Here is a 10,133-nt window from a genome sequence, read left to right as displayed (position 1 = left end):
GCCCCCCCCCCCCCCCCCCCCCGAGCCCCACTGTTTGCCCTGGTGCTCGCCCCCCAGCCCCTCGCTGCCCCCCCAGCCCCAGCACAGCACCACGGCCTAGAGAAATACCAACTTTAATACCGCCCGCCGGTTCCTTTGGTTATAGCGGGGCCGGGGCAGGGCTGCGCTTTGGCTTCGGGGAACGAGGTGCATGCGGCGGGGCCCGGCCGCCCCCCCCCAACCCCCAGGAACGGTGCCCGGGAAGGGGCTGGGCAGGGCCCGGAGGGGGCTCGGGGCCGTCGCCCTCCCGCCCGGCTGCATTGCATAAGTGTGTGGGACCTGCGGGGTCAAGGCACAGTTAACACGTAAAGTGATCGGGTACATTCGGTGCGCGGCCGCCCGGGCTTGTGCTTGGGGAGCGCAGGGCCCAGCCCTGGGGAGGCCCCTGGCCGGACCCCCCCCCCCCCCGGGGGTGGTGGGCCGAGGGGCCGAGGGCCCTCGTCCCCCCTGGGTGAGCACGAGAGCGGCCGCGGTCGCCCCACGCTGCGGCGACACCGCCCGGGGCCAGGCTTTGGTTCGAGCTGAGCTGCTGTGCAAAGGCTGGAGCTGGGGGGAGGCAGGGGCTTTGGCAACGACAGCCCCCCGCCCTGCAGGCAGCTCCCACCACGCTGCCCCCGCGGCCGCCAGCTCCACGTGGAGGACGGGGCTGGGGCCGTCCCCATCCCCAGGCAGTCCGAGCCCAGGCCCGGACAGGGCACCCGGCTGCGAGTCCAAGCGCTCCCCCCTGGGGCAGGGAGCGGGGCGGGGGGGGGGCGCGCACCGGGGCCCCCGGGCGCTCACAGTCTCCTTTCCACAGGCTGCTGCAGGCACATCTCGCTGCCAGCCGAGATGATGGGCAGGTGATTGTCCATGTGGTAGCTGATGAGGTGGCTGACGCTCTCGAAGCGATGGTCTTTTGTCCGCACCTGCGGGGAGCGGGAAGGGGTGCTCAGAAAACCGCAGCTGCCCCCACCCAGGAAGACAAAGCCATGAGCCCCCCATGCGTCCATCCCCCAAAATCCAGCCCCGAGGTGCCCCCCCCAAGGGCCAACGGGAAGCCCATCGCCCTGGGGGCTCCCGTAGATCGCAGGGGCTGCAGGACCCCCGGGCTTTGGGGTTGCAGGGACTCACCACTCCTTCGGGATCGACGAGCAGCAGGTGCTTGGGCTGCCCGCCCTGCAAGCCGGTCAGCACGTACTGGCCCGGGGTGGTGGTGCTCTCCCGCACCAGGAAGTCTCCATTCACCTTCAGCAGCTTCTCGGCCTCCTTGCGGTTCATCTTCCCGTGGTACCAGGGCTCCCGGCGCAGCTGCTCCTCCATGGAGGCCACCACCTGTGCCGGCGGCAGGCTCACCGGCACGGCGGGGGGGACGCGCAGGGCATCCTCAAAGGGCTCTGTGGGGAAAGGAGCGGGGTCATCGCTCGCCTCGCACCCAGAGCAGACCCCACAGCCCGGGCAAGACCGCGGCTGCCGTCCTGTCTGGGGGTCGGACCCCACGATCCCTCGAGGTCCCTTCCAACCCCTACAGTTCTGATCCCACTCACTCATGTTGAAAAGGTCCCGCTGGGCGCTGCCGTTGGCCGTCGCGGGGGCGCCGGCAGCTGACGCCTGGCGCGCCTTGTCCACATTCTGCACGTTCACGTAGGACGGGTCATCAAACAGGTCCGTGCGGCCGGACGCGCCTGCTGCAGCCGGGTATTTCTCTCTCCCTGCTGCAAAGAGCACAAGAAGTCAGCGGGGCTCCAGCCTGCCTTGGCCCCAGCACCAGCGCTCGATGCCGGAGCGGTTTGGGTGCAGGAGAGCAGGACGGGGACAGCCACGGCCCCCGCGTTACCCTGGGCAGGAGCGTGCTGCTTCCGGGGGTCGTACTCCCCACCAGATGTCTGGCCGACGGGCTGCAGAGAGAGGCACGCGGTGAGCGAGCCCAGAGGATCTCATCGTGCCCCCGATCCCCACCCCGAGCTGCGAGAGGTGCTGGAGACGCACGCCGCGGATTCTGGGCTGGAATAACCCTGGGCAGCAGCCCACAGCTCCACCGTGGTCCCTGCGTCTCCCCCGTAATGCGGAATCTCCCCCTGCACACCCTGCAGAGACGTGCCCCAAGGCTTACCAGCGTGGCCCCCAGGTGGTTGGGGGTCTGCGCAGCCCCCTCCCGCAGCCGCATGTCCACGACCCCCCCGATGGGAGGCTCCTTGCCGGGGAAGTCGTTGTAGTACTGGTGGTCTGGGGCTGGTTCCTCCTCCTCCTCATCCCAGGCAGAGCCGTCGAACCCCGCCATCCTGGGGGGGCACAGCACAGCTCAGCAGCCGACAGCCAGGGAAGCATCCCTGCGCCGCCACCGAGAGCTGTGACACCTCCCTTACCTGTCGTGGGGCGTCACCAGCTTCGGGGGGTTCTTCAGGTACTGCTTGAAGCGCAGCTCGAAGGCCTGCCCGATGGTGCTGATCACGTCCTGCGCCAAGCCCTCAGGGCACTCCAGGATATGGCAGGCTGGGAAAGGAACGGCGGGGTGGGGGCGTGGAACCTCAGCGTCAAGTCCTCCGCCCCTTGAACCCACCCTGTGCGCCCCAGAGCATCCCTGCGGGGGTCCCAGTCCCCCCCTGCCCCACCGAGGTCTACCCAAACACCCACAAAACAGGGCTCTGGCCCCTGCGGCACCCGGCAGCAGCCTCACCTCTCTGGTTGACGGGATCTTTGGCAACGTAGGCGACGTACTCAGCGGTGTCCTGCGGGAGAGACGGTGCCGGTGAGACGGGGCTGCCGGGGACCACGGAGCCCGAGACTTTAGGGACAGGGCAGGGGGGCCCTGTCCTGTGCCAGGATTCAGGACCCAGCATGGACGGGGAGCCGCCGTACTCACCGGGTCTCCCCCAGAAGCGAAGGAGATGGACTGCATGTGATGGTTGGCAATGATCTGCAAGGCACAGGGGTCTTTGGCTGCGGCTCCTCAGGGCCCAGCCTCAGCTGGCACCTCCTGCCTGCCACGTTCCCCCGGGGCTGGGGCTCACAAGCTCGGGGGGGGGCACTGGTTATGAGCCACAGGCCACCAGAGGAGGGCCAAGACACCCCTGGAGCTACCAAGAGCCAGGTCAAGGCCAGAAGCCTGGCTCCAGGCTGGCTGGAATCCTGCAGAGTACCGCTCAGATCTCTCTGCCCCCAGCAACGGCTGAGCCAGGCCCCTCGCACCAGGGGATGTGGGCGCTCAGCAAGGCCCCGCGCCCACCCAGACGTCCCCGGGGAGCCCAGGGACATCCCCCGCCCCCCAGCAGGGCCCGGAGGGGACACGATGACCCCAGCCCCCAGCCCCTTCCTGCCCTCACCTGCTTGCAGTCAGAGGCCATGAGGTTGAGGCTGCTGGTGGAGATGGTCAGGGTGATGGGCATGCCGGCGAACTTCAGGTTGCTTTTCCCCAGGATGGAGTTCAGGGAGCGGCCGCAGGGCTGGGGGCAGACGGCAGCGTTAGGACGGGGCTCTGGGCCCGGAGCCTCGTCCCGCAGCAGAGGCGGCCAGCTGGCCCTCCCCGCGGGGGCGACGAGAGCCCCGGGTGCCTGGCCCAGCACCGGCGGCTGGGCTGAGCTCCAGCCCTCGGCCGCGGGCAGCCCGAGCCCGCTGGCAGCTCTCCCGGCCCAGCCTCACCTTCCTCCTCCGCACGGCTCCCTTGGCACCGGGCACAGCCTCGCACACCAGGCCGATCGCCTCCCTGCGGGGAGCGCAGCAGGACGTCAGCCTGGGCCTGGGGACCCCCCCCTTTGTCCCCCCCCACCCCAGCACAGGGACGGGGCGGCGGCGGGGCGGCTCCGCGCTCAGCGCCACGTCCGCAGGGCGCTGCTGGGCGGAGGACGAGGGAATCGGCGCAGGAGGGACTGGGTTAAGCGAGGAACACAGCAGGGAAGCCCTCGGGCAGCACCGACTGGCTCCCGACCCAGCTGGGGCAGGGGAAGAGCTCGGTTAATATTTGATGGGGTCGCAGGAGCACTTCCTGCCTGGCCAAGCCCGTTGCCAGGCGCATCGATCTGCCGGGCAGCTGCCTCCACGGCTGCAGACCTACGGCCACCACCTACGGACCCACCCCGGGGCAGCCCCAAGACCCCCCAGCCCGGCAGAGCCCCCCATGCCGACGCAGGGCTCACCTGGTGACCTGAGTCCTGGTGTTGAAATCCAAAGCCCTCATGGACTGGAGGACCTCCACGCAGCCCATGTACTGGCAGGGAAGAGCGGGGTCAGCCCAGAAAGCCCCGAGCTTCGCTCCCCGCCTCCCCTCGCAGCCCACAAACGGGGAGGGGGCAGGGACAGGTCCCCGCGCCACCCGCCACGTGGGGGGACCCCCGCAGGACACCCACCGCCCACCTCCCACCCGCAAGCAGTGCGCCGGGAGCTCCCCAGAAGCCCGCCGTGCCCCTCGGCGCCCCGCAGCCCGGCCCCAGCGCTCACCCTGACGTGGTAGGAGACCCCCGGGCCCATGACCTTGTCATCCGGGTGCAGCCAGCCGCGCGTGGGCTTATTGACAAAGCTGCCGTGGCGGGTCCATTCATCGCCGCCCAGCTGGCCGCCTTCCACCCGCGTCTTCTTCCCGCAGCTCAGCTTGTTCATATCCTGGGAACAGACAGCGACAGGTCCGGCTGAATCGGGGCCGCCGGCTCCCCCCGCTGCCGGTGCGAGCGTCCCGGCCGGGCCGGGCTCCCCCGGGCTCCCGGGCTCCTTGAGGCTGCCAGCCGAGGAGCCGCGCAGGCTGAGCAGGTTGGCGGGGTTCGAGAGCTTCAGGTTGGCCATTTTGGGGAAGAAGGAGCAGAGGGTGGTGGGGCTGTCCTCCGACTCGGATGAGAGCTCCCCGAGAGGCAGCATGGGGCTGAGGGAGGAGGACGACAGGGAGCCAGGCAGAGACCGCGTGCCCGCGAGGGACTCCACCGGGGAGGCCAGGGCCCCCCCGCCGCCCCCCGCCTCCTCCAGGGAGGAGACGGACTCATTCCGCAGGTGGCTGTATTTGCTCTTCTGCAGGAGATCCATTCCGGAGAGAGGCGAGCAGGGCTGGCAGGCGCCCACCCCGCGCCGCGCGGCTCACAGAGGCCCCATCGGCTGTCCGAGCGCCTACAGCCGCCGCGAAGCCGCCCCCAAGCGCAAGCCTCGGCCGAGCTCGGTGCCGGGCGCTCGCCAGCCCCGCATGGCTCGCGGGGAGAGCCGGCCCCGCCGCGCCGCGGGGGCTGCCCAGCTCCACGCTGTCGCAGCCGATCGATGGCAATCGGCGTCAGCGAGGACGCACGGATCCGGCCAGATGGAGAGCGACCCCTGCTCCCAGAGCGGCGGGGAGGAAACGGGGCTGCGGCTACGCCCCGGGGCCGGGCACTGCGCGGAACAGCCGGAGCGGGGGCTCAGCGCGCTCGGCCCCCGGCCTGGAGGTCCTCAAGCCCCGCAGCCCCGCGCTGCTCCCGAAGCGGGCTGCCCATGAATCCCATTGTCTTCGGCCGAGGCCCGATCCGGCCCCCTCTGCCCCGCAGACGGGTCCCAGACCGCTGCCCCTCCGCCCCCGCCGGCTCGCTCTGCCCCTGCGCTCCCCCAAGCAGTCGCCAGCAGCTAAGAGGAAATCAAAAGCATGAATATTTAAAGCCCTGAGACAAGGCAGCCACAGAGCGCATCCAAGCCCAGCCCAGCCCCGCTCCAAGCCCCGGCCAGGAGCGAACAAGGTCCTTCTGTGGTGGCCAGCGCTATGCAACCCACGTGCCGGCGGCAGGCAGCTGCCGTTGGCTCCCCGGGCTTTGCAGGGGGGAGCGCCGCCCGAGGACGGGGGGGGCCGCGATGCCAGGACGCCTCCGGTGCTCGCCGGGGCCGCGGGGACATCCAGTCCTTCGGCAGCACGGCTCCGGGCGCAGACCTCGCCAGGAGGAAGAGGAGGATGGCCGGGAGCAGGACGCAGGTGGGCTGGCCGGGGTGGGCGCCGAGCCCCCAGGGAGAGGCCGGGCTCAGTGCGAGCCCCCGGCCGCAGCACGGAGCCGGCGGGAGCTGCCGATGGCCGCTGCTCCCCGCATCGCGGCCGGCGCCGAGCGGCTGCTCCTCCCGGAGGAAAACGGGGCCGCCGGTAAGCTGCCGGTAACTGCCAGGGCCGTGCTGACTCACGGGCAGCGGAGCGGGCTCTGCCCGCACCGGGGCTGCGAGCGGGCTGGGGTGGCAGCGCAGGAGGGGCTCCCAGAGAGGGGTGGGGACCCAGCGAGTATCTGGAGCAGAAAAATCAAGGTCACAGGCGGAGCTAGCGGGAGCTGGGGAAAAGCAAGAGCGTGCCGGCGGCGCCGGGGCAAAGCTCACCCCCTCTCCGTGGTGAAGGCCCCGTTTTCTGGTGGGGGCCGCTGGGTCTGCCCCGCTCCCCCCCTTCATCCCCACCTGATGCAGACCAGCAGGCGAACGGGGCCACGAGGAGCTGGAGTGACCCAGCCACGCCACGCGCGTCCACGCTCATCTGCACGGCCTCGCCCTCCCCCCGGGGCCAGAGCTCCCCTCCCACCTCTCAGGGATGCAGCAGGGGCTTTCGCCCCCCCCGACCTGCCGCTGGGCGCCTGCTCCCCGCCACTACGCGTGCCGGGACGTTCCCAGGCACCACTTGCTCTGCAGACCCCAACGCTGAGCCAAATTCGGCCGAGTCCAGCCCAAGGGAAGGGCACTCCCCGCTCCTCCTGCCGCGCTTCCCAAACGCCACCACGCAGCCGGGGAAACGGAGGCCAGGCCGGAGCTGGAAATATCCCCGCGCACGGCGCCCCAATGCCAGCGCGTCCCGCAGCCCGCTCCCTGCTCCGAGCCCCCACCTCGGCCGCCGCCGGTCCCGCAGGAGCCCGTGCCAGCCGTCCCGCGGCGCGCTCCGTCCCCGCCAGGGGCCCCGCAGCCGCTCAGCGCCGTGACCTTCCCGTGGCCGGCAGCGCGGCCGCTCCAGAGAAAGGCAGGAAGCCCGGGGCCGGGGAGCCAGGAAGCAGGGACCCGCCAGGCCCGCCGGGGGGAGCGGGGCTGGGCGGCGTTGAGGGGGCTCGGGGGGGCTGCGAGGACCCGGGCGGCTCGGGGACGCGGGGCTGGGCGTCCCACCCGGCACGGCAGCCCCTGCGTTAAGCCCCGAGGGAAGCGCAGAGGGGCGGGGGTCTCCTGGGGGTCTCCTGGGCCAAGAGGCCGGGCAGGCAGCAGGGCTGGGAGCAGCCGCGGCTCGGGCAGGGCCCTGCTTTTAGAAAACGGAATCATTGCTGATTTTATCAGAACCTCCGGCATCGAGGCCAGATAGCGCACGTGATCCCAACTGGCACCGGCTGGGCACGAGGCATGTCGCTGCTGCCAGCCCTCGCAGACAAACAGCTCGTCTGCCACGGCCCCCCCGGCCCAAGGAGGCAGAGACCCCCCCAGGGGCCGCAGAGCACCGAAGGCTGAACGAGACGTGCGCAGCCCCACCGACAGCTCCTGCCCCCGCAGCGGAGGACGCAGGGAGCCGCCAGAACCGCCGCCCCCGAGGAGCTGGTGGGGCACGGCCCGGCCGAGCCACTCCTCGCGCCCGGGAAGCGAGGGGACGCGCTGGCTCGGCCAGACCCCGCGTGCTGCTGCGTGCCTGGGGACCCCGCGCGCAGCAGGACGAGAAGCAGAGGGGGCCGCAGCCTCCGAACCGGCACCGACCCCACCGCTCCGAGCAAAGCCTGAGCCCGTATTTTCCCCGGGCGCCGAGCAGCGCGGCTCCGCTCGGGGCCCCGCCGCTGGGCCAGCGCCCGACATCCTCCCAGGAAACACAAACCGGGAGCTGAGTCAGAGAGCTGGAACACGCGCGGGCTTTGGCAAGAAATCGCGGCGAGGCGCACGCAGCCGCGCGCAGACACGGGCCGCCCGCCGCCGCACGTACGCACCTCAGCGGCGCAGGGCGGGCCGGAGACCCCCTCGGTCCGAAAGCAGCGGCGGTGGAGCCCTCCCCGTCCCCCGTCCTCCTGCAGCACGGGGCGAGAGCAAAGAGAAAGGCTGAACGCCTGCCTACGGCTGCGTTTTCACCCCAGATATCGCTCCAACGTCACGCGGCGGCGACGCGGCCCTCCTCTCCGCCGTCCCCGCGGCCTCCTGGGGACGGGGGAAGGCCGGCGGGGGCCCGGCGGGGAGGGAGCGGAGGCAGGGCCCGCCACCGAAGCCACCTAGCCCTCCACCGAAGCCCCGAGCGCCGGCCGGCCTTACCACGTACTCCATCGGCGGCGGAGGGCAGGGAACGGACAGGCAGAGCCCCTCTCGTCTGGCCGTCCCACCTGCGGTTCGGGGACAAACAGGGAGTTAGCCGGCCCGGCCCCGGGCCGCGGGGAGGTGGCCCCGCCGCCGAGAGGCAGCCCCTGCTCCTTCGAATCGCCGCGTCCCGAGCCGGAAGGGACCCACGGGGATCAGCGGGTCCGGCTCCTCGCTGGCCGCAGGCGGACGGGGCACGGCGCTGCCGAGGCGTGCGGCAGGGACCTGCGAGGCGTCCTCCTTCCCGACGGCCCCGTCCCGGGACGACGGCACCAGCGGGATGCTCCGGGGCACGAGGCCGAGCCGGGCGCGGACCCGGCTCCGTTCAGACCTCGCCCAGCAGTAAAAGGAGCCGGGAGCCGCGCGGGGCAGCTCCCCAGACCAAGCGCGCCCCTTGCAGTGACCCCGTGCCGTGAGACGAGCGCTGATCCCGACGGCCCTGAGGCTGCCGGGTCCCCAGAGCAGCACCCAGAGGGCCACGAGGAGGGGGAGCGAGCAGAGCCCCCAGCGCAGGGCAGCCCCCCGCTCCTGCCCACGGCACCCCCAGGGCCGCGGCCCCGGGAGCGAGCGGAACGGGAGCAGGAAGGAGCCGGGGAGAGGGGCCACGGGCAGTGCGGGGGGGGAGCAGGAGCCCCCCGAGAGCCCCCGGCCGGGGCGGAGCAGGGCAGCGCTTCCCGGGGTTACTTCCTCGAAGCCTTCACACCCTTATCTGGGCCGGGCAAGGCCGCGCGATAAGCGGGGCCGCCCGGCGGGCACGGCGCCCGGGGAAGGGCGCAGCCACCCCCGCGGGGCCGCCGGTACCGGCACCGCCTCCCGGGGCCCCTCGTGCCGCGGGGGTAACGGCGGCGACGGGAGGGAGGCCTCCGGCCCCGAGGGAAGGAACGGGGCTCGGACGGCGGCGGCGAGAGGAGGCCCCAAAACCGGCACCGGGGGCACCGGCAGCTCCCGGAGCACGGGCACCCCCAGAAAGTTGCGGGGGGGGGGGCACGGCCGCAGCCACCCCGGTCCCAGCCCCGGGGGAACGGCGGCGCCTCGCGAGCCACGGGGGCCTCCGGGGTTTACCGGGTTACCTTCCGCACACAGAACCGAGCGGTTTTAGCCCGAAACAGGAAGGCGCGGGGTCACGAAGGCCTTCGGGGGAGAGCGTCCACCGGGCCCGCACCGGACCCATCCCCCACGCCCCCTCCACAGCCCCGGGGCTGAGCCGAGCTGGGGGCACGGTGGCGGGACACGAGGGTGCCTCGGGGCTCGGTGTCGCCGGTTCGGGGCCTGGGGCCACCTCTTTGGGGTCCGGGACGAGCCCCCCGCGAGTCCCGGCAGCGCTGCCCCTGCCGGTGACACACGGCCCTCGACGTGCCCCCGCGGCACCGGGAGCCCCGGGGCGCCCGAGACACGCGGGAGGGGAGCGGAGGCGACCGGCGGGGCCGTCTCCAGCCCCTCCCTGCCGCAGGTAGCACCGGGCGTTCCCCGCCGGGCGTGCAGCGGCACCGGAGGGCAGCCCGGGCCAGCTGCTCGCTCCCCACGGCCCGCCAAGGCGGAACCGGCGCGGGTGGGGCAGAACCGGGGAGAACGGCACCGGGACCGGCACCGGGACGGCCGCACTCCCCCGCGGGGCACGGCCCGGTGGCGGCCGGCGGGCGGCAGGGGGCGGGGCGGGCTCGGCTCAGCCCGGACCCCCCCGAGTCACACGGCCCCGCCCGGTGCCCCGGGGCCTGCCCGCCCCGGGAGCCCGCCCGCGGCCTGCGGGGCCACCGGGGGCCCTCCACGGCCCGGTCCCGCGGGCTGCGCTCACCGGGGCACCATGGGTCTCGCGCGGGTCTCGCGCCGGCTTCCTCCGCTCCCGGCAGCCGCGGCGCCCGCACCGAGCGCCCCTCCCGTCCCGTCCCGTCCCGTCCCGTCCC

General features: G+C 72.8%; 2 protein-coding genes across 5 annotated transcripts; one reads left to right on the top strand and one right to left on the bottom strand.

The window, feature by feature from the left end:
- Positions 1 to 97: 97 nt before the first annotated feature.
- Positions 98 to 10,127, bottom strand: SHC1 (SHC adaptor protein 1). Of its 4 annotated transcripts, XM_035312958.1 has the most exons (15): positions 10,025 to 10,127; positions 8,191 to 8,258; positions 7,875 to 7,952; positions 4,450 to 4,611; positions 4,149 to 4,219; positions 3,655 to 3,718; positions 3,339 to 3,458; positions 2,879 to 2,932; positions 2,693 to 2,744; positions 2,382 to 2,508; positions 2,129 to 2,297; positions 1,853 to 1,913; positions 1,563 to 1,730; positions 1,150 to 1,412; positions 98 to 944 (listed from the first exon to the last, which is right to left on the bottom strand). In XM_035312958.1, the coding sequence occupies exons 2-15, from the start codon at positions 8,200 to 8,202 to the stop codon at positions 816 to 818; spliced, it is 1,530 nt and encodes a 509-aa protein (XP_035168849.1). In that variant the 5' UTR covers positions 8,203 to 8,258; positions 10,025 to 10,127; the 3' UTR covers positions 98 to 815. The 4 variants fall into 4 exon arrangements, with proteins under 4 accessions (XP_035168849.1, XP_035168850.1, XP_035168851.1 ...); XM_035312959.1 differs by lacking the exon at positions 7,875 to 7,952; XM_035312960.1 differs by lacking the exons at positions 7,875 to 7,952; positions 8,191 to 8,258 and having other exon boundaries at positions 10,025 to 10,126.
- Positions 8,513 to 10,039, top strand: LOC118158316 (collagen alpha-1(I) chain-like). Its single transcript, XM_035312956.1, has 5 exons — positions 8,513 to 8,555; positions 8,677 to 8,969; positions 9,001 to 9,068; positions 9,107 to 9,710; positions 9,801 to 10,039. The coding sequence occupies exons 1-4, from the start codon at positions 8,513 to 8,515 to the stop codon at positions 9,684 to 9,686; spliced, it is 984 nt and encodes a 327-aa protein (XP_035168847.1). The 3' UTR covers positions 9,687 to 9,710; positions 9,801 to 10,039.
- Positions 10,128 to 10,133: the final 6 nt, after the last annotated feature.

Source organism: Oxyura jamaicensis (genome assembly GCF_011077185.1).
Source record: "Oxyura jamaicensis isolate SHBP4307 breed ruddy duck chromosome 25 unlocalized genomic scaffold, BPBGC_Ojam_1.0 oxy25_random_OJ72851, whole genome shotgun sequence".
In the NCBI taxonomy this organism is placed as follows: Eukaryota; Metazoa; Chordata; class Aves; order Anseriformes; family Anatidae; genus Oxyura; species Oxyura jamaicensis.
Note: the sequence above shows the minus strand (reverse complement) of the source record. Positions and strands in the feature narration are given on the sequence as shown.